This window comes from Pollachius pollachius, assembly GCF_949987615.1.
Source record: "Pollachius pollachius genome assembly, chromosome: 6".
Lineage (NCBI taxonomy): Eukaryota > Metazoa > Chordata > Actinopteri > Gadiformes > Gadidae > Pollachius > Pollachius pollachius.
In genome coordinates this window covers 17,153,584-17,177,670 of record NC_136939.1, presented here as the reverse complement: position 1 = coordinate 17,177,670, position 24,087 = coordinate 17,153,584, and the positions used below count along the sequence as shown (strand labels likewise).

The 24,087-nt window shown below is 45.0% G+C and overlaps 1 protein-coding gene across 1 annotated transcript in view; it reads left to right on the top strand.

Moving 5' to 3' along the window:
• Positions 1-1,305: 1,305 nt before the first annotated feature.
• The window catches only part of nsg2 (neuronal vesicle trafficking associated 2), a gene marked incomplete at both ends in the record, with an annotated part of 37,905 nt that continues 15,123 nt past the window's right edge, over positions 1,306-24,087 (top strand). Inside the window, 2 exons of the mRNA XM_079738449.1 lie at positions 1,306-1,434; positions 11,281-11,391. Coding sequence (XP_079594575.1) covers positions 1,306-1,434; positions 11,281-11,391 — 240 coding nt within the window. The remainder of the gene's footprint in view (positions 1,435-11,280; positions 11,392-24,087) is intronic.

Sequence of the window (24,087 nt, the reverse complement as noted above, 5' to 3'; positions counted from 1 at the left end):
GTATGCATAATTTTTCAATATTTGTAATGTGAAATGTTGAATGAAATAAAACTTAACTGTGATGAAGTTATGTGCCTGGCGTATTCATTTACTCACATCAGTAGACTGTAAGAAGGATTCATCAACCCTTATGTATATAAATGAGTGCAGATCTATTTTCTTTATTTGAAAGGCTAATAACTGACTGACATGTGGCCATATTTTCAATAGGTGACCATTTAATATTAAATCCTATTAGGGCTTCATTCAAACGGTCAAAATCTATGTTTTCTGAACCTAGGCTAGGCTTATCTTGAAACCTGAACCTCCCAATTAAGGCCGTGTGATGAATAAATAGTGCAGTGTGTTCCGAGTACCACTCAAGACTGCATTATAACTGACGCCCCCTGGCGGCGAAACATCGAACCACAACTTGTCCAAACTCTCCGTTGATGTAGCACAATCAACGCTAGGTGGCAACATCACTCAATGAAACCAGTGTTCACCGTGATCTAGACGTCTCAAGTTCATTTCAGGCGGAACGGAGACCCCCGACTGATCCGCCTAGCGGCGTGGTGTGGGTGGTGGAGGGCTGGTGTTGACATCAGGGGCTGGGCGGTACGCTGTGAGGCGCTCCGATGCGAGGAGCCACCAGCCAGCCAGTGCAGTCTGGCTCCCGCAGCATCAGCAGCACCACGCAGCCGCTCCTACTCTCCTGCTCCCTGAGTCGCGTTTGATCCCTTATCTTCACACTACATACTGCCGCAGGAGAGCCCACCACCCACACCATAGGTAGGCCTTTACAACGGGTAGGGATATGATGAGGAATTAATGTGATGATTTTGCGTGGATTGATAATTCCGTTATTCGTGCATCGTCTGGGAGAGGATTGAACGCAACAGGGGTTAAATATGTATGAGAGCTATTTCTTAATTCAGTGTTGCTTATCTCCTAAGGAGCTATGTTTTTTATTCGACATGTAAGACTTTTATATTGTAACAGTTAGCCATAATTTAATCACGGTCACAATGACAATGCTGTGGAAACCTTACGGTTCAATCAAGCCTTTGATTTAGGAATTGTGGGGCACAAGTTCAACAGCCAATGTTGGGTCCCATTGAGCGCATGTCGGTGTGTGTGTGTGTGTGTGTGTGTGTGTGTGTGTGTGTGTGTGTGTGTGTGTGTGTGCGCGCGCGCGCGTGCGTGTGTTGTCACGTGTGTTGGTGATTAAGAGCCCATGACGGTATGCTCTCTCTCTCTCTCTGAACCCCTCTGCTCGCAACTCCTCACATTCCTCTAGGAAACCGAGGGATTGTTCGGAGAAACATGGTGAAACTAGGAAGTAATCTTCAAGACAAAGGGGCCAAGCCGGTGAGCGTGGAGGATGGTTTCCAGAACGTGCCCCTCATCACTCCGCTGGACGTGGGCAGCCTCCAGTGCCAAGCACCTGACAAGGTGAGCGACTACCCTAATTGTTGTGCGTGTGCATGGTGGTGGGCGCCGCGCCACGCCGTGCGTGTACGTGGGTGTGCGCCTGCCCTCCTTCCTGCCGTTAGCTTAACTTTCGCGACCCTTCTATAAGGAGAAGCGCCGTCACCCCCCACCCTGATCTTTTCCCTTGTCTGTTAGCTCAGTCATTCATCTTGGGTTTGCTCCGCTGTGTGCTGCCGAGATTAGGAGACAGATTTGGAGCTGGACAGACACTCATTTATCACCAAGGCATCCCATAGACGCTGCGGTACTAGCGGCACTTAATCTAGTTACCATGGCCGCACAGTTCAACTGACTCCGGGCGAGTGCTGGAGTGTCGGCTGGAATCAAAGGACAAGACTCAGATGTGTCTCAACAAAGGGAATGATTCAATAACACAAGGAGATCGTTTTCCTCCATTTGTTTCCCCATTTCCAGTAGATGTAATAGATCTATAGTGTTCCCAATATGACATTTTGATAACAGTTGGACAACAATGGGCTTAATTTGTCTGTTTCCAAGAGGCTAAGGCTTAGCGAAGGCTCCTTGGATTCAGATATCAGGAAGAGCAGCCCCCCGTTCCCTTCAGTTAGGACCTGCCCTCTATATTTATGTAATAGTTTCCTCCTCACCTCAGGGAAATCATCTTTTCATTTTCTTTCGAAGAGGAACAGAGCAAAGGGTCAACTATAAAGAGCAGAGCAAGCTGAGGACAGAGAGGCTGATGCCTTGCACAAGGGCACTTGCACACAGCTTAAGTTCACTGTGATCATGTGGTGAAGGACAGTCCATATGACTCCTGAACACCACATGGTTTCATTCATGTTCAAATTGAGTTTTGGTATTGGCTACATTTAGTATTGGCTACATTTTCTAAAAGTTATATCCAACATCCCACCATTGAAAACACCAGGCAACACATAATCCATGAAAATACAACTAAAGACCACACATTATATCCTCAAGGAAGAAAAAAAATATTTTTTAAGTAAAATATCAAAAACAGTATTAAATTGCATATATAATATACAAAAAATCATACATGTAAAGTCCTATGTAGGATAAAAAACATACATTTGGTGCCAGAGTGAAAGATTTTAATTAGAATCAAGATGAGACAAGATGGATGAAAGCTGATGTTTCCACATAGATGGAGAGGTGGGAGGGCAGAGGGTAGTGCTGCTCAGACGCTGAGTTCCTCATTGTGGATTCTGCTAGTGGGCGAGCAGGCAAACTCTCCATCTCATATACCTGCTTACTAAGAGGGGATCTGCCTGACACACACACACACACACACACACACACACACACACACACACACACACACACACACACACACACACACACATAGAGGCGCACTCAGGCACATGCATACATACTAGCCCACACAAACAAACACACACAAATACGCACAAACACACAAACCCATTCACACACACTCCCACACACACACACACAAACACAAACACGCAGACCTTGCATTTCTATCCATTCTAAGCAGAGCAGTGTTGTGTGTGTGTGTGTGTGTGTGTGTGTGTGTGTGTGTGTGTGTGTGTGTGTGTGTGTGTGTGTTTGTGTGTGATCTGAGACAGTGCCCACCAGTTAATAGCAGAATGCACGAGAGTGAAGATGTCCAAATCCATCAAACTGGAGGTAATAACTGATGTGATTGCTAATACCACACTGTGCATGCACAAGCTAACACACATTATCTGCCCACACACCTTTTATTGAGCTACAGCAGGCAGTCCGTATGCATGTTTCTTTTAGAGAGAGAGAGAGAGAGAGAGAGAGAGAGAGAGAGAGAGAGAGAGAGAGAGAGAGAGAGAGAGAGAGAGAGAGAGAGAGAGAGAGAGAGAGAGAGAGAGAGAGAGAGAGAGAGAGAGAAAGAGAGAGAGAAAAGGCCAGCAATATATCTCCTAACACACATACCAACATGCTTCAGTCTCCCTGCACAGTGTGAGTGAGAGGGTGTGAGTGAAGGACTAATGGAGACGGAGAAACTAAGAGGGCATCAGAGAGAGATTGGCTGAGATTGGCTGTTCTCCGCTGATGAAACACCAACGAGTTGTTGCATTCCAGAGAGACCAGGGGGAGGCCAAATTGGTTTGTTTTCCTCAACTTCTAATGAATCTTTCTGCCAGTTAAAGGACAGGATGGTACAAGAGGCTGTTGTAGGCGCTTGATGTAATCGCTTCATATTCGAGCTGCCTGTGTGATGAGGAGAAGACCCAGTTCTCTGTGTCATGTCTCTTAGCAGCAGATTGTTAGGATAACTGGAGGGTCTTTGCTGTAAGAGCTTAGATGCTCTCAGAGATGGGACCGCAATATAAGTGCTTTGTATTCCAAGTACAATCAAATAGTCTTTGATTTTGTTTTTCAGGACCGACCAAGCTGCTCTTTATGCTGGGAGGCTTTGATTTGGTCTCCTGCAGGGAGGAAATCTGGCCTGATAGGAACAAGCAGTTTAAAATGAAAACAGTTCACAAGTGGTTTGGGTCCGCTCAACAAAAGGGTTGTAGCCTCGCACCAGGGTTCTATTCAGCCCGCATTTACCAGCCGGTGGCTGACTACCATTTTAATCGTAACCTAATGTTAAAATTATTTACACAATTACAAAACAATTTTTATCAGCCTACATTGCAAATTTTCAGTGGATATAAGGAGCTTCCTCTATGCATAGACCAATGCTCTCGCTCACTCACAGGATAACATAGACTCATGTTCTCTCTCATAGGACTACATAGACGACTGCTCTCTCTCACTCAGCACTACATAGACTACTGCTCTCTCTATAAGAACTACATAGACGACTGGTCTCTCTCACTCAGGACTACATAGACTACTGCTCTCTCTCACTCAGCACTACATAGACTACTGGTCTCTCTAACAGAACTACATAGACGACTGGCCTCTCTCACAGGAATACATAGACTTCTGCTCTCTCTCACTCAGGACTTCATAGACTACTGGTCTATGTAGGGTGTGAACGCTCATTCAAACTCTGAACCAAACAGACCAAACCTGGTCTGCTGGAAGCAGGTCCCGGTTCGGCTTTTGAGTGAACTCAGGTTCGGTTGACTTACGAAGTGATCGTGATCTGACCCGACTAAAGGAAGCCAACCAAAACCTTTTGATTATGGGTGGAATTGACACATGGAATTAAATGATTATATTCTTCTACTAGATGCATGTGAGTCGCAGTCAGACACAGTGCATCAGGAGGTGGACTCTCTCATTCCAATACAGTCGATATGAAGTATCATCTACACCCATGACTGGGTCTAGTCTACTGAACTCTAGGTGAGGCAGAGCTAAATGAAGAACAGACTTAGTGAACTCTAGGTGAGGCAGAGCTTAATGGAGAACAGACTTACTGAACTCTAGGTGAGGAAGAGCCTAATGAAGAACAGACTTAGTGAACTCTAGGTGAGGATAAGCCTAATGAAGAACAGACTTACTGAACTCTAGGTGAGGAAGAGCTTAATGGAGAACAGACATACTGAACTCTAGGTGAGGAAGAGCCTAATGAAGAACAGACTTAGTGAACTCTAGGTGAGGAAGAGCCTAATGAAGAACAGACTTACTGAACTCTAGGTGAGGAAGAGCTTAATGGAGAACAGACTTACTGAACTCTAGGTGAGGAAGAGCCTAATGAAGAACAGACTTAGTGAACTCTAGGTGAGGAAGAGCCTAATGAAGAACAGACTTACTGAACTCTAGATGAGGAAGAGCTTAATGGAGAACAGACTTACTGAACTCTAGGTGAGGAAGAGCTTAATGGAGAACAGACTTAGTGAACTCTAGGTGAGGAAGAGCCTACTGAAGAACAGACTTACTGAACTCTAGGTGAGGAAGGGCTTAATGGAGAACAGACTTACTGAACTCTAGGTGAGGAAGAGCCTAATGAAGAACAGACTTAGTGAACTCTAGGTGAGGAAGAGCTTAATGAAGAACAGACTTAGTGAACTCTAGGTGAGGAAGAGCTTAATGGAGAACAGACTTAGTGAACTCTAGGTGAGGAAGAGCCTAATGAAGAACAGACTTACTGAACTCTAGGTGAGGAAGAGCCTAATGAAGAACAGACTTACTGAACTCTAGGTGAGGAAAAGCCTAATGAAGAACAGACTTACTGAACTCTAGGTGAGGAAGAGCCTAATGAAGAACAGACTTGGTGAACTCTAGGTGAGGAAGAGCTTAATGAAGAACAGACTTGGTGAACTCTAGGTGAGGAAGAGCCTAATGAAGAACAGACTTACTGAACTCTAGGTGAGGAAGAGCTTAATGGAGAACAGACTTAGTGAACTCTAGGTGAGGAAGAGCTTAATGGAGAACAGACTTACTGAACTCTAGGTGAGGAAGAGCCTAATGAAGAACGGACTTAGTGAACTCTAGGTGAGGAAGAGCCTAATGAAGAACAGACTTACTGAACTCTAGGTGAGGAAAAGCTTAATGGAGAACAGACTTACTGAACTCTAGGTGAGGAGCTTAATTTAAGAACAGACTTAGTGAACTCTAGGTGAGGAAGAGCCTACTGAAGAACAGACTTACTGAACTCTAGGTAAGGAAGATCTTAATGGAAAACAGACTTAGTGAAGTCTAGGTGAGGAAGAGTCCAATGGAGAACAGACTTAGTGAACGCAAGGTGAGGAAGAGCCCTAGCTTATTAGTACGCAGACACCTGTATCAGTACAGATGCCAGTTTGAAACTAGTTTGTAAATTGCAGTTAAAAGTGTATCACTGAAACAGCAAGAGGAGGTAAAAAACAGTGTGTCCAGTTTCGCTCTGGTGTAAGTGAAACCCACAAAGAAAATCGGCCGATACAATACAGGTGAAACTTACTTTCCATATGTGTACGTTGGGTGAAACTATCAGACTCTTTCTGTAAACCTTATGATGCCTACCAAAGGGGCTGAGATCTGGACCCTGTTTTCCAGTAGAGCCCTTTGGTATGTCTTGATTTGCTCCGACACATTCAGAACCGCTCTCTGGATGTTGTTATCAGGCGGCACGCTTGTGCATGTGCTTGTGACAAAGCACAATGTTACCAGTGTTTCTATTTATAGCACTATCTCAGCCCTGGAACTCGTTTTCTGAGGCCCAAGAAATCAAATGAAATAAGGACATTAAAAGTGCAGCGATAAGTCGACTATCAGGCTGACCTGACATCTCAGAGTTAACTAAGAAATTCTTCCGTTGGGAGAGGCAGCTGTATGTTAGTCCTGTGTTAGACTCTACAGCACTGTTATGGTAGTCCTGTGTCTTCAGGGCTGTTACGATAGTCCTGTGTTAGACTCTACAGGGCCTTTATGTTAGTCCAGTGTTAGACTCTACAGGGCCTTTATGTTAGTCCTGTGTTAGACTCTACAGGGCCTTTATGTTAGTCCTGTGTTAGACTCTACAGGGCCTTTATGTTAGTCCAGTGTTAGACTCTACAGGGCCTTTATGTTAGTCCTGTGTTAGACTCTACAGCACTGTTATGGTAGTCCTGTGTCTTCAGGGCTGCTACGATTGTCCTGTGTTAGACTATTCAGGGCTGTTACGATAGTCCTGTGTTAGACTCTTCAGGGCTGTTATGTTAGTCCTGTGTTAGACTCTACAGGGCCTTTATGTTAGTCCAGTGTTAGACTCTACAGGGCCTTTATGTTAGTCCTGTGTTAGACTCTTCAGGGCTGTTATGTTAGTCCTGTGTTAGACTCTACAGGGCCTTTATGTTAGTCCTGTGTTAGACTCTACAGAGCTGTATTGTTAGTCCTATGTTAGACTCCACAGGGCCTTTATGTTAGTCCTGTGTTAGACTCTACAGGGCCTTTATGTTAGTCCTGTGTTAAACTGTACAGGGCTGTTATGTTAGTCCTGTGTTAGACTCTACAGGGCTGTTATGTTAGTCCTGTGTTAGACTCTACAGGGCCTTTATGTTAGTCCAGTGTTAGACTCTACAGGGCCTTTATGTTAGTCCAGTGTTAGACTCTACAGGGCCTTTATGTTAGTCCTGTGTTAGACTCTACAGGGCCTTTATGTTAGTCCTGTGTTAGACTCTACAGGGCCTTTATGTTAGTCCTGTGTTAGACTCTTCAGGGCTGTTATGTTAGTCCTGTGTTAGACTCTACAGGGCCTTTATGTTAGTCCTGTGTTAGACTCTACAGAGCTGTATTGTTAGTCCTATGTTAGACTCCACAGGGCCTTTATGTTAGTCCTGTGTTAGACTCTACAGGGCCTTTATGTTAGTCCTGTGTTAAACTGTACAGGGCTGTTATGTTAGTCCTGTGTTAGACTCTACAGGGCCTTTATGTTAGTCCTGTGTTAGACTCTACAGGGCCTTTATGTTAGTCCTGTGTTAGACTCTACAGGGCCTTTATGTTAGTCCAGTGTTAGACTCTACAGGGCCTTTATGTTAGTCCAGTGTTAGACTCTACAGGGCCTTTATGTTAGTCCTGTGTTAGACTCTACAGAGCTGTATTGTTAGTCCTATGTTAGACTCCACAGGGCCTTTATGTTAGTCCTGTGTTAGACTCTACAGGGCCTTTATGTTAGTCCTGTGTTAAACTGTACAGGGCTGTTATGTTAGTCCTGTGTTAGACTCTACAGGGCTGTTATGTTAGTCCTGTGTTAGACTCTACAGGGCCTTTATGTTAGTCCTGTGTTAGACTCTACAGGGCCTTTATGTTAGTCCTGTGTTAGACTCTACAGGGCCTTTATGTTAGTCCAGTGTTAGACTCTACAGGGCCTTTATGTTAGTCCAGTGTTAGACTCTACAGGGCTGTATTGTTAGTCCTGTGTTAGACTCTACAGGGCTGAACTAGGGGTCAGGATGCACTGTGAACGGGGAGACTTCCTGTGCTCTATGGTCCGTGGTCCCCTGGTCCCACCAAGACTGCATGCTGCGTAATTTAGTGTATTCCGAATATCTAGCCTGATATCTTTTTGTGATTATTACAAAATAAGTAACAAACAAACTATGATAATCAAGCAGTTGTAATGGTTTTTATTTCGTTTTTAATTTAAGAGGTACACACATTTTTTTAAGTTTTTGTGATTTTATCGATTTTCATATTTTTCGGGGTTATATATGAATTGTGACAAGTCACGATTAGCCAAGGGGTCATATCGGGATTTTGATGCAGTTGCAACTAATTGGGTAGCCCTAGAAAGGAAACATTTGTGGGTGTTTCAGTAAAAGGAATAGTTTTATTGGCATGTCCAGTTCTCATTGTGTATCATAGGTTTTATTCAGCCATCTATAGCCTCGCACCCTGGAGCTCTGTGGCCTGTGAGCTATGAGACATGTGCCTCCATGGAGCCCAGTATTGGGAAGAGGAAGTTCATATCCTGTCGGGACCCTGATGTCGGGGTATCCTCCTGCTGGACTGTAGGGTCTCCTCTGCATGAGGGCCCGAGGGCTTACCCTCGAAGACAGAGGCCTTCTGGGCAGCCCACTTGCACACTCCCCATATAAACAAACACACATACACAACGACTCATACACACACATACATATATACATACCTACATACATACATACATACATACATACATACATACATACATACATACATACATACACACACACACAAACACACACACACACAGACAGACAGACAGACAGACAGACAGACAGACAGGCATGCATACATACATACATACATACATACATACATACATACATACATACATACATACATACATACATACATACATACATACACAGATAAAACACATCAAACATAAGTACAGATACAGACTCACCAAACCCAAACACAAATATATACACACACACACACACACACACACACACACACACACACACACACACACACACACACACACACACACACACACACACACACACACACACACACACACACACACACACACACATACACACACACACACGCTGGCCTTTTGACACTGGGGAAGGTATTAGATTTGATTTCTGCTGCCCAGCAGGGCCTAGCTGAAACAAGGGCTCCACTGGGTCACAATGGCTTGATTGGATGGACCGGATCAGACTGGATCGGGTCACTTGAGGCGAAGCAAAAGAAAGTCCTGACTGACAGATGTTTAATGATGAGAATGGGAAGGAGGGAAAACGGAGAAAGAAAGAAGAGAAAAAAAATATTTAGGAATTAATTTCATGATTTATTATTTATTCATTTATCTATTATTATTGATCATAATTTGTAATGTTTAACTACTAGCTTATCTGTCTTCATCAGATCCGTCTCTCTCTGCTTCAACATACACCTAGCCGCTGTGGTTTGGTTAATAATGCCCTTCTTCTGGTCGGCATTTTAGATTAAGCTTCCAAATCAGATCATAACAGGAAATCAATGGTCACCTCGTACCATGCCGTCCCTAACTGAAGTAGGCATATCCAACTATTGATATTAATAAAGTCTATTCTGACTCTTGCTCTTTGGTACAAATGCATGCATTTAATAGTATCAGCAAATAGATTCATCACCAAACAGAAATATAAGACCAAATGCTGTCATCTGTACCATTGCCTAAGCATTGCTGATAAGATGCTAACTGACCAAAGGGCCGCCCTAATACTTAGCTCTTCATGGACATACATGGAAACTAATGACTGTTCTAGGAGATAATGCGGATTAATAGTGGCTTTATGGGCCAATTAAACCAGACAGCCAGTGCTAAAGCCAAAGGTAATGACCGAAAGCTTCCATTTTTCTTAATTTTTGGTTTCTAACCCTCCAGGCTCTGAGCATATAATTGCTAAATGAGCTTGAAGAGAGGGCAGTGGAGGCTGAACGGAGAGCTTATTTACTCTGCTAACTGGTGGCAGAGCTAGCCAGCAGCAGCAGCCCCTCTGAGCTGGTGAGACTGCGCCTCAAGGGTCCAATCAGGGAAAGTGTTACTGAGCACATCACTGCAGCGCTGTTGATTACAGCTTCCTATATGTGTCTACTGGTAGCTTTGTGCTTTTACATTGTACCTTTTTTTCTGAAATTGGTAGTCTGTAGTCTTTTGATTAAATAACCTGAGCGGTTTGTTAAGACCCCAGGTTACTTGTTGAGGCTGTCTATGTCGAGGTGTCGACATGTCGGCTGTGATTCTTGTTCAGCTCTTCCTTCTGACCGTGTCGACACGTCCCCAGATTGGGCAGCTGGCCATCCATTGACATGAAGAATAGAACCTAGACATCATGAAATCCACGAGTTTGGATTCTGTGTTTACATGCCACTGCCTTGCTCACAGACTTGGAGACTGAGGTGCTGGTAGAATGAAGTGTGTAGCTGGTGGCTGCGTTAAAGACAGTGTGATAATTCTTGATTCTCAATGCAGGGCCATATTTCAAAGAGTTGCAAGGGGAAGGGTAGCAGGGTGTGCTTTTGAACTGATTTGAACACACACTGAGCAATAGATGGAAATTCAGGTTGCATGTTTGTGTGTGCGTGTGGGTGTGGGTGTCCTGGCAATTGTGATCCCTTGTCTGAGTTAATCAGTAGACTCATGATAAAACCTGTTCTTCTCTTTTAGGGAGTTCTGAGGATTAGTGTCATTTATTTTCTTATTTACTGAGCTGAATCCGTTTTTATTTAGAGTCTTTGATACTGTTCTGTTCGAGATTGTATTAACTTCAATATCAAAGGCCAAATTGAAGATAATTACGCAGCTTCACAATTACTATGATTATTGTTGTCTGTCCTTCTGTAGCTGATGTCTCCCTGGAGTCCCACTGCCGTTTGGAACAGGATTTAGAATAGTCTTGACCTTTGTTATGAGGAGCGTCTCAGAATGTCAAACTTCAGCCTCCATTAAAGCCAGTCTTACCGTCCTGTCCCTCGACGTTGTTCTGTCTCCTCCAGGTGGTGGTGAAGACTCGCACAGAGTTCCAGACAGAGAAGAAGAGGTTGAAGCCCCCAAAGGTGGAGGAGTTCACCATCAGCTTCACGGACAGCGTGTCGGAGCGTCTCAAGGTAAGGACCCGCGCTAATGAGGGAAGTAGCCATCGACTCAGGGCCTAACCCTCTCCTTATCAACTCCCTGGCTTCAAACACTTCCTCTTCCACGTCCTCATCAAGCCCAGGCAGAACCAACCTTGGCTTGGCAGGCGAGTGTGGCCCTGAATCTCTGTGTATTCAGAGGTTTCCATCACAGCCCTGTGTGAATTGATTGGTGGGTAATCTCAGAAGTCTAACGAGGTGTGTTCAACGTGCGCGCATCTGGCATGAGCATGTGCGTGAACATCGCAAAACAAAACAAGCTTGAGTTAGAGAATGAAACAACCCTTCTGTACCCCCATATTCAACGCTACTTTACCGTGGCAATCTTTACAGTTTTTTCTGTTTCCATGCATGGCCTAGCAGTAATTACAATCAAGAGATGCGCTCGCTAGAAGCCCACCACCGACCCCTCCCCTGGGCTTATCCAATTCTGACGGCGTGTAACTCGGACTGGCTGCCAGTTAGAATCCCACGCTTACCTGTGATTTACTCTGACTGACTGTTGAATAAAAGCCTGCGGCAAAGAAGTGGCAGCACTGACAAGCAATTACTACCGTTAGTAAGGATGTAGAAAGCGCTGTTGATGAAGGCAATATGTGACACACACACGCACGCACACGCACATGTACACACATGATCGCTTGCACATACAAACACACACACACACACACGGCCACAGGCCAACACACACACACACACATACACACACACAGGGCAACACACATGCACAAAAACATGTACACTTTTATCTGGAATAGCAGAAGGAGCAGGGCTGGTGAATCCCATAATAAGGGAGTGCGTCTACAGGCATCAGCCAGGCATATTGTGTTCCAGTCTCCCATTGTTGTCAGGGGAGACCGGATAGAAGTGATGTTGTCATGGCAGCGGACAAAACCTCCTTCCATGGCAACCCTGACTGAGGAAGATTGAAAATGAACTAAGAGGAGTCGGAGTGTGTGTGTGTGTGTGTGTGTGTGTGTGTGTGTGTGTGTGTGTGTGTGTGTGTGCTGCGACATGTCTGTATGTGGGTGAGGGGATAATATGGCTGATATGCCATTGTATGTGTGTGCGTGTTGCGTGTGTCCCTCTCTCTTTTTCTCCCTTGAAATACTTGCACACACACTCGCTCACTCAACACCCATACACAAACACACAACACATGTGTATTTATCTAGTGTAGTTTTCTAGTGTGTCTAGTGTAGTTGTATATTAATAAATAAAACAAGTACAATTTACATATATTTTGTAATACTCATATTTACTATTGATATTAAGAAGCCAGCTGCCAGACCAGCGGCAGGATGTTGGAGAGCAGAACGCGGACCCACAATGCATCTCTTGTGTCACAGTCCGCACACACAACCTTTACTCTGTGAGTATCAGGGGGATGAGTGGGAGTCAGGAGGTGGTTCTGTGGTTCTGCCTTTGGCTGAACTGATTTCTCTGAGTTGGAGTGACAGTGCAGATTTCGCAGTGAGGCATGAACATGAAGCGGGGTGAACCTTATCCTACCTCCAACCTACCGCCACCTCCACCTCCACCCTACCTCCTGCATACCTCCACCTCCACCCCATCTCCACCCTCCTACACCCCACCTCCACCCTACCTCCACCTTCACCCCATCTCCACCCTACCTCCACCCTACCTCCACCCTACCTCCACCTCCACCCCATCTCCATCCTACCTCCACCCTACCTCCAGCATACCTCCACCTCCACCCCACCTCAACCTCCACCCTACCTCCACCTTCACCCTACCTCCACCTTCACCCTACCTCCACCCTACTTCCACCTTCACCCTACCTCAACCCTACCTCCACCTTCACCCTACCTCCAGCCTACCTCCACCTTCACCCTACCTCCACCCTACCTCCACCTTCACCCTACCTCCACCTTCACCCTACCTCCACCCTACCGCCACCCTACCTCCACCTCCACCCTACCTTCACCCTACCTCCATCCTACCTCCACCCCAACTCCACCTCCACCCTAAGTACACTCTAACCCCACCCCCTCTCCATCCCACCTCTAACTTACCTTTTTTCGACCTTGCTGGTCTGTCTGACCTTACCTCCTACAACATCCATCTCTTCAGTTCTCTCCCTCAGAGTCTCTCTAACTCTCTCTCGCTCTCACACTCTCGATCTCTCTCTCATTCTCTCTCTAGAGGAAAATGAAAGACAAACAAACATACCTTTCTGTAGCTCTCATGCACTGCGGCAAACGCCGCCTCTCACCCTCCCAGCCCTTCTCCTTCCTCCCTCTCTCTCTCTACGCCTTCCCTTTCACTCTCTCTCCCCCCATGCTTTCTGGGACTATCTCTCTCCATCTTTCCATCTCACTCTCTTGGCCTTACCTGCTCTGCTCTTTGGTTTTAGTCCCCTGCCAATCTTTACTCCTTCTCCCTCTCTCTGTCCTCTCCTTCTCTCACCTGGCCCTCTTCCAATATTCCTCTCTCTCTCTCTCTCTCTCTCTTTGTCTCTGTTCCCCATCTCTTATTATCTCTCTCTCTTTCGCTCTCTCTCTCTGTTCCCCATCTCTTATTCTCTCTCTCTCTCTCCCTCTCTCTCACTCTCTCTCGTTTGACTCTGTTCCCCATCTCTTATTCTCTCTCTCTCTCTCTCTCTCTCTCTCTCTCTCTCGCTCTCTCTCTCTCTCTCTGTGTTTCTCTTCCCCATCTCTTATTATCTCTCTCTCTCTTCCATCCCCTCTCTCTCCGTCACTCTGATTGCTCCCCTAAGTCGCCTCCTTTATATTCAGTCATTACAGCAGCACAAGGGCACAGCTCCAACCCCCCTGGTCACTACCTCTACAGCAACAGCTAACCGATACCACACTGCAGCAGGGCAGGGGCCCCTGCACGGCACGCAGCCCTGCTGGGGCCCCTTTGCTCCCTGCGCTGTGCGATGTGAAGACAGGTGTTATTGTGGCTGCGAGCCGGTTGCCTGACAATCATCCTGAAGTTTGATTGGATTTCCCTCCATAATTCCGGCATATGTTTCTTCCGTCTGAGTTGTTTTCTTGAGGCTGTGCAGTCTTGCATTCGGCTAGACCAATCACGGAGGGGATAACGATTCCGCAAGAGAATCCAAACAGCCTGAACAGCGAAGGCCCTACAGGCACTTTAGAGGGGGAATCCAGACCTTCAGCTGCGGGAGTTTGGCGTGTGGTTTTCTGATGCTCGCTGTGGAAACACAGATCACGGCTGACGCTGTTCTTCAAGTCCCGCCTACTAGAGGCTGATTGGCTCTGTGGACCTGCATCACTTATTTGAGCGCCACTCAGGCAGCCGACACCAGACCCTGAATTCCAGGTTGGGTTGAAGTGGGCGGGGCTTCAGGCACGAAGCAGTCAGGGAGCAGACACTGTCGGGAGAAACAACAGGAAGTTTAAAATATAAGTTTGGCATAGAACCTGAGGTAAATTGTCTCTATGTTTATGGGTTTGATCCCCAATATCCTCCAGCTACCTCTAAGCATCCTTGGGGAGGCATGTGGCTCAGGAGATATAGCTGATTGGTTGGTAACCTCAAGGTTGCTAGTTCGATCCCCGGCTCCTCCTTGCCGAGTGTTGAGGTGCCCCTGAGCAAGACACCTCACCCTGACTGCTCCTGAAGAGGTGGCTGTTGCCTTGCATGGTTGACATCGCCATCGGTGTGTGAATGTGCGCATGAATGGATGAACGTTAGGCAATATTGTTAAGCGCTTTGAGTTTAGCAATTATGGTAAATCCGCTCATCTGCTGCCTAATGCCCTGTATGGACCTGAAGCTAACAGGAAGCCAGCAGAGATGGACGGGCCTGGGTCTTATACTTCAATACTATACTACAATACTACTATACAACAATATAGCCCTCTGCTTTAAAACTGCCCTGATATCACTATATACTATATCATCATATATCACTACATACTACTATACTCTATGTTAATCTTTCCCAAAGACTGGGTCACGGGAGATTTGAATTGGGTCGCCAAATAAATAGAGACCCTTTTTACACATTAACATTTAAAAAAACTTTCAATAAGAACCATGTCTTTGATAGTACTGAATTTGTATTGTTCTGATAATTTTACATATAACATTGAATCTAGTTGAAAGGCTATTGTACATTGTGTTTGCTTTACTGATGAGAGGAAATAAAAACAATGAGATAGCCAAAACAAGGAGATGTTAACTCTGCCTAAATGCATTTCTTTGGTCTCATTTATATTATTTAAGTATTTAATACGTGTATTGTGTTGTTTTCATTAACAAGTGCATAAAACAAAGTTTTGACTCATCTCTTTGAAATGGCTGGATTAAATTAATACATAAGGGGATGCGGAATTGGCAGTAAAAACGTTTAGGAATGTTAATTTATGCCCAAATTTGTTCTTCTCACAATTTTATAGATGAGGCCTTTTGTGAATCGGGTTGTGATGGTTTGTAATTTTGAAAAAAATGGGTCCCCAGAAAAGAAGTTTGGGAAACACTGCCCTATATCAAAGAGGGGGACATCTCCATGCAAGCACTCCTATTATGGGCTGTCTGACTTGTAGTTTACTGTCTCCTTGTCTCTTATCTGTGGAAAGTTTTTGGTGATCAGATCACGTTATTGCGAAAAATCAAGTGACGCAAAGATATTTGTAAATGTCTGTAAAGACTGCAAATTGATTGATTTTGAATGGCAGCAGCGTACACACTAGGAGCAGGTTCTGGCTGAGAGACAGATGGCTTATTAGAGCTGTGTGTGTGTGTTTGTGTGTGAGTGTGTGTGTGTGTGTGTGTGTGTGTGTGTGTGTGTGTGTGTGTGTGTGTGTGTGTGTGTGTGTGTGTGTGTGTGTGTGTGTGTGTGGTCAAGGGCAAGTTCCAAGCACACACTCACTCTGTCACTGTTTGACATCATGTGTGGAAATGTGGAAAAACCATCCTTGTAGTCTTACATTGCATCATATTTCTTAGCAATTTCCCCCCGTCGCTTTGTAGTTTTGGAGTGAATGGGCTGTCGATGCGTGCTCACAGAGGGGGGCGGGGGGGGGGATGAGCGATCAAGGGGAGATTGATGGAGGTTGGCTCTGGAAGCCTGCCTGTAGATCATGTTGTTCTGCCGGGTCCACCGCGCACACCACAATACACGCTGCAGTCGGCTGGATTGGACCGCCTCACAACACACAAACCCTCAGACCTGCACAGGCACAGACCACCATACACACACAGACATACACAGGTACTAGTGCACTGAGACACACACACACACACACACACACACACACACACACACACACACACACACACACACACACACACACACACACACACACACACACACACACACACACACACAAACAGAAGAACCGCTCTCTCCTGCTGGACCTCTCCATGAACACAACGGAGCGTTTACACGGGCCTGCTCCCTTGGCAGATTGAACCCAAGGACACCTCATCAGGTCTTCAAGGCCTTCACATTGGGGCTAGGACTACCTTGGACTCGCGCCTGGTGACTTATTTGTTATCATCTATTTTTAAATGAGGGTCTGCAGGACCCTACAAAAGGGGTTTGCAGGAACCTCAGACTCAGAGACAGACTCAGAGACAGGCTCAGAGACAGGTTGAGAGACAGGCTCAGAGACAGGCTTACAGACAGGCTCAGAGACAGGTTGAGAGACAGGCTCAGAGACAGGCTCAGAGACAGGCTCAGAGACAGGTTGAGAGACAGGCTCAGAGACAGACTCAGAGACAGGCTCAGAGACAGGTTGGGAGACAGGCTCAGAGACAGGCTTACAGACAGGCTCAGAGACAGGTTGAGAGACAGGCTCAGAGACAGGCTCAGAGACAGGCTCAGAGACAGGCTCAGAGACAGGTTGAGAGACAGGCTCAGAGACAGGCTGAGAGACAGGCTCAGAGACAGGCTCAGAGACAGACTCAGAGACAGGTTGAGAGAGAGGCTCAGAGGCGGGCTGAGAGACTCAGATAGGCTGAGAGACAGGCTGAGAGAAAGACTCAGAGACAGGCTGACAGACAGACTCAGAGATAGGCTGCAAGACAGACTCAGAGACAGGTTGAGAGACAGGCTCAGAGACAGGTTGAGAGACAGGCTGAGAGGCGGGCTGAGAGACAGGCTCAGAGGCGGGCTGAGAGACTCAGACAGGCTGACAGACAGGCTGAGAGAAAGACTGAGAGAAAGACTCAGAGACAGGATTACAGACAAACTGAGGGACATCCAGAAGGACTCAGAGCGCCAGAAGGCGTGTGTGTTGCTGCGTTCATCTTCCTTTCGCCTCAGTTCTGGGATCAGAGAAGCTCCTCAAACGCACAGCATGCTAGTCAGTGGCGTTTATCAATAGCCGCAGGTGTGAATACATGAAACATAAATCACCCCTTCATCTCTGACGAGTACATCGGACTCAAAGTGTGACACAAACCCTGCTGCACTTCCTTTCTTTATAGATATTATGTTATTTACATTTTTTATGGAATCATTCCCCAATATGTCAAATGTTTTATTTCTTCAAGGCAGATAAAGAGCTGGTAATATTTTGCATATTGAGTTGCGTGATATGTGACACCTTCCCTATGGGAAAGATGGTCGAGCTGATGGTTAGAAAATCTGAGCCATGGGAGCAACTAGAACAAATTGGGGGTTGATCATCCAACATACCTAACCCTACTATTCTCTCTCTCTCTCTCTCGCTCTCTCGCCCACTCGCTCGCTCTCTTTCTCTCGCTCTCGCTCTCTCTCTCTCTCTGAGGGACAGTTTGAGAGAGAGGCTGAGACAGGCAGAGAGACAGGCTGAGAGACAGAATGACAGACAAGGGACAATATGAAAATCAATAGCGGGGCCTGAATGGTTATCCCGGTATTCAGTCGAAAGACAGACAATGTATCAAACCCTAACTTGTATTATCCTTACTTCGATAATTAATTATTAATTTGACTTATTTATAACAAAAGTGTCTAAAATATCCAAAAACATGTCCTGCTTAACGCTCCAGAAATTTAATATTTGGTCCTTGGATCATTTTAAAATAAATAATGGAGTTTTCTTGGCTGCTTGTCAGATGAAGCAACCAAACTGAAGACATCCATTTGGTCGCTGGTAACATGAGATAACCATTTAGTACTATTGGAGAGATTTAGACTAAATGATTAATCGATTCATTTTAAAATAAATAACACCGCTCCACTAATCAGATTTGATTGTGATATTGGATCCCCCAATGTAAAAGGCAATAAAGTCCCTAGCCCACACATTTCTGCAGGAAAGTACGAAACCTTCAAGGCAACCATTAGGAACCAACATTGAGAGAAGTACATCTCACAGAATCACTGTACACAATTACAACAAAATACTGACATACTAAATATTCTAGTCTAGTTCAAATGTGTGTGCAGTGCTCTCTGGCCTCCCTGTCTTCTGCTTAGCTCAGAAGCAGACTATGGAATGATACTGATATGAATATTAATGGCATGCGCTGACCTTGGCACCCTTGCAGAGCAGACCTCGTCTTCGTCGTGTTGTACAGATGTAAACACTCATCAGAAACTGCACTCATCAGAAACACACACACACACTAACACACAAACACACACATACATACACATACACACACACACACACACCGCCTCCTCTCCACCCCCTGTCCTGACTTGAATGCGCTCTTATCTTGAAGGAAAGCACTATTTTCTACTATTTCCTTATCTCATTGGTTCTTCCTAATTCATTTCACAGGGACATTCTCTCTTCAAGCATTTTTCCTAGTAATCACCCGGACCAACGGGAATATCACGGTGACACTCCAGCTACACATTTAGTGTGTGTTTTTTTTTTTTTTTGTTGTTGCTCATAATAGTAATCCAGGAATTAGCGGTCTAATTCTGAAGCACTGATGTGGCTCATCCGAGCGTGTGGCGAATGCCGTGAACAAAGCTCACGGTCACATTGGGATGCAGAGAACGCTGTGATAGACACTAAGGGCTGGTTGGCCGTGTGCATCTGTTGTTCTGTAGCTCTATAGAAACGGAGCCAGGCCAGTTTGTTCTCTACTGTTGTCTCATTTAGTCAACCAATCACTGTCCCCATGATTTTTTAAATATGTAAAATGACTGCACTGGGTTTGTGCATATTTAATTTGTTGACATCCTGCAGCTGATACAAAGTGAAACAAATGTATGATTTGGTCATTTACCCAACATGAGCTTACAGGAATATATACAGAATTTAGACCCAGTCAAAGAAAACACTTATGTTGAAATGGATGGACAGGCAAACAGACAGACAGACAGACATACGGACAGACAAACTGACAGACACACAAACACATACACACACATACCCACGCACACACACACACACACACACACACACACACACACACACACACACACACACACACACACACACACACACACACACACACACACTCACGCATTAAAAGGTGTGATGGAGAACAGGAACAGTGTGTCCCGCGGGGCGAGAGAGGTAGGAAAGCATTAGGGTAATGAAGCTCGTCAGGCGATGTAAACAACCACACCAGAGACACGGTGTTGCCACAAGGTCGTTTGCTCCAATCCCGGGATACCGACACAATGCGTGGAAAATGGCCCCTATATGGATGCAATTGCACACATAATTAATGTGTGTGTGTGTGCGTGCATTTTGCATTGTGTATTTAAGTGGTTTGATGAGATACATACCGTATTAGCAATTATTTTTCTGGCTCTTCCGAGACACCTTGATCTAGCAGAGTATCGAGCTGATTAGCATCTCCAGTCCAGATGTTTAGCTTACCCAGATGTCTGGTTTTGCTTCTGCTGGAGCGTGTCTGAGTGGATCCCATGTGCGTGTGTTGGTTTGTGCTCGTGGGTGGTGGAAGGGTAGCATTGTCTCAGTCATATTACAAAAAGGACAGCTAGAGAAGGGACATGATTTAATATACACTAGAGTTTTTCGCTCTACCTCTAGTTGTAATTAAACCCGTAGCAATAATGTGGAAACCCAGTCGATAATGTAACAAATTTCTGAGCGCTTAATATAATAACATTTTGCCTATAATGTTACAACGTATAACATTCGTTCACCACAAATGACTCTTAAAAGCACTGCCAACCTCTAAATATTTTTTAACCATTCAGCGAACAAAAGGCAACAGGCTGATAATCATTTAGGGGGCCACTCAATGACATGCAGAAGCGTCGTCAACACTCCCACTGAAGTGGTGGGAGAAATACCGACTTTCTACTCCTCATTCACATATAACGTAATTTACATTTCCTATGGAGAAAATACTACCTCAGGGGTAGTATTATTCAGGAGATTTTCAGGGTACAAATGTAAGGATATGTTGTTCACACACATATGGCCCATCAGGAGAATATCAGGACTTACACGTGTGTCTTAAAGCAGCTAGTGTGTGAGCATTTGATTACATATAAAATTTGTCAATTTATGATAACAGGGGTAATTGTTCAATGGAAAGTGTAGTATATTATGCATGCAAATCAATTATTAAATAGCTTTTACTGTTATTCAGGGCTGAAAAACTGCATTGACATTTTAAAATGCAAGGCAACCACTATTGGTTAGTTGAAAATAATAATCATTTAGATTAAACATCTCTTCCAGTGTCTTAGCCAAGACAGGCAGCAGTATCCTACAGTCGCACATAGCATACACACAAAACATAATAAAAATAAAACAGCTAAAAGAGTCCGCAGGATATCAATATCACAAGACATTTGGGGAGGCTCAAGGAGGAGAGTAATATTAAGTTTGAGCAACAAAGTGTAAAGACATCTCGGGAGGCTCAAGGAAGATAGTAATATTACATTTGAGCAGCAAAGTGTAGTCTTGTGGTGGACTCTATAGACATAATTTAGCATACTGTGTTATTGACATGTTTTCGTTGTGTTATAGGGTTGCTGTCTCTTTAAGATCATGTGACTTGTGTGTTGGTATGTCGGTCGGTGCAATGTTTGAATTTAACGATATTTATATGACAAAATGAACGACCCGCGGTTGGTTGTCGAGGTGAGAAATTGTCTCTTCCCTTCTTTTATCGCAATTTCTACAGTCCATAGACAGAACGTGTTACCTGGGAGAGTTTGTCGACGGCAGAGCCGTGTTTAAACACAACGTCTTACCTGGGCGAGTGTGGCTGCAGTGTGTGCGCGTGCGTGAGTGTTCTTACCTGCGCGTGTCCATGGCGGAGCCGTTATGTTTAAAAACATAACGTCTTAGCTCGGGGACTTTGTCGCTGCCTTTGTCTTGACGTACAGTGTGTGCGCGTGTGTGTGCATGCGTGTGTGTGCGCTTCCGTGTATGTGTCGCTGCCTTTGTCTTGATGTGCGGTGTGTGTGCGTGCGTGTGTTTGTGTGTGTGTGTGTTTGTTTCCATGTATGTTCGTGCGCAGGTGCGTGTGTGTGCAGTGTGTGTATGCGGTGTGTATGTGCATGCTTGCGGTGTGTGTATGCGGTCACGAGTGCTGTGTGTGTGTGTGAGCTGCAGGCTGCTAGGCCCATGCGCTCATGAGTTACTTGAGTAACTGGCGCGACAGGCCTGCTATTAAAGTAGTACGATTTGTTCGTTAAATAGAAACATGGGTTGGTTTTGGCATGAACCAATCAGAGCCCAGTTCTGGCCAGACGTTGGAAGCTGTTTTTAAAGCATTTACCCTGCTGTGAATATTGTGTAATATCAATGATAATACGTATGGACACACAGTAGAACCAGATCTTAATACTCAGGCACATCTCTCTCTCTACTTAGGATTCTAGAATAGTCTAATATCAGTATCTAACGGATGTATCTACAATATTAAAAATATCAGTAAATTACTGATAATATTATAGTAGTGTTATAAAATTGTTTTTCATTTGATTATCGCTGCAGAAAGAAAGAAACAAGGACGATAATGGATGCTTTTACACTCAAGAGCATTGTGTACAATGGGTTCACAAAGTTTTGCCCGTTATACGATTTTGACATTACTTTGAAAGGATTGAATTTACAGCAGGTAACCTTCATTATCACACATAAGCCAAACCATAAGGCGCTCTCCCTGCCATGCATCGAGAGATTTAGTGGTGTTAACAATATCTCTGTTTAGGCTGTCTCCTCTCTCTATCTATCTCTTCTCTCTCTGTCATTTCTCTCTCTCTCTGTCACTTCTCTCTCTCTCTCTCTCTCTCTCTCTCTCTCTCTCTCTCTCTCTCTCTCTCTCTCTCTCTCTGTCACTTCTCTCTCTCTCTCTCTGTCACTTCTCTCTCTCTCTGCCTCTCCTAACAAGGTAATTTTATTTAATCAAAAGAGCATTGTTGGCATGTCAAATAAACATTTATTTTGCCAAGGCAGATGAACATTTAAACAATTGTAAGAAATAATAACGTGTATGAATAACTATTCTAATATTACTTAAGAAATCGAAACATAAAATATAGAATACCAAAAAATATTAAGGAAAAATAGGAAATACCAAACGAATAATAAATAAAGGAATCTCTATATAAGTATGCAATTGTTAGCGCATAGTGTTTTCATGTTCTAAAGTGACATGTGAACACAATAAAAAGGATAAATCATTATCCGACTCGTTTTGTCTGGTTATTCACAGCCTCTGAGTCCAGGCACCCTTGTTTGGGGACCATCCCTTCTTGACGGTTGCTGCCGTCGCTGCTCCGACACACATTTAAGTTCTGTTTCCAGAGACCTTCCCTCATTGGGATTCATTATAACCATTACCATTCATCATCCCAGGATGTGTGCGTGTTCAGAGCATGTGTGTGTGTGTGCGTGGGCTTGAGCCAGACTGGACCACAAATGAAGGGATTTTACACGTCTTTGTTTCCATAGGTTGTTTTCAAACGTTTTTTTGTCGTTTTTCTCTGGTCTTTTCTTTACTTCCGTTGAATGCCTGCCTCATCCCGCTCTCCTGCACCAGAGGGCCCCCAGGGGTCCCTAGCCAACATGGTCTCCTCCGCATGGTTCACGTCTCCCTTGTTGTCAGTTCGTCTCTATCAACCCCTAAGCCTTGACAACAGCATCCTGTTTACGCAAATCATGTCTGCTTGGGGAACCACGACGGCAGGAGAGCTTGGCTTTTGCAGGCGGGCTGGGCTGTTACCCAAAGAGAGGTGGTAAACACTGGCTGTCTGGAGAACGCTGTGTTAATGCTACACGGGAAGCAGGAGAAGCTCGTGGCAAGTGTGCTCGTCTCCCTGCCGGAAGGTTCTGAGTTCGATCCCCAATGTGCTAAACCTTCCTGGAATGGCCTGGTCACTGTTTCCTTCGTTAAAGGGTCTCCTCAAAGGATGTTATCCTGGCTTTCGCTTCCGGGTCTCCTAAAGACGGCCAGCGGTAGCAGACAGAATCAGTGTATTATACAACCCATGTCAACGCACTGAATAAAAGTGACAAGGTTCTCAGCTTTGGTTTTATTGGACACTGTGGGGTCGTATTCCTCTGACCGTGCACAGACCGGTGTTCACATTAAAGCGATTTCAGCTTTCATGGAGCTGGAACTGCTGCTCTATCAGCACAGTAATGGGATGAATGCAACAGTACCACTGTTGCATTCATCCCATTACTGTGGTCACTGTGGTCCCATTACTGTTCACAAAGTAACCTGTCTAACCTTTAGGAGTCAGCCAACACGTGCCTAGCTTGGTAAATGGAGCTGTTGAAACTGCCGT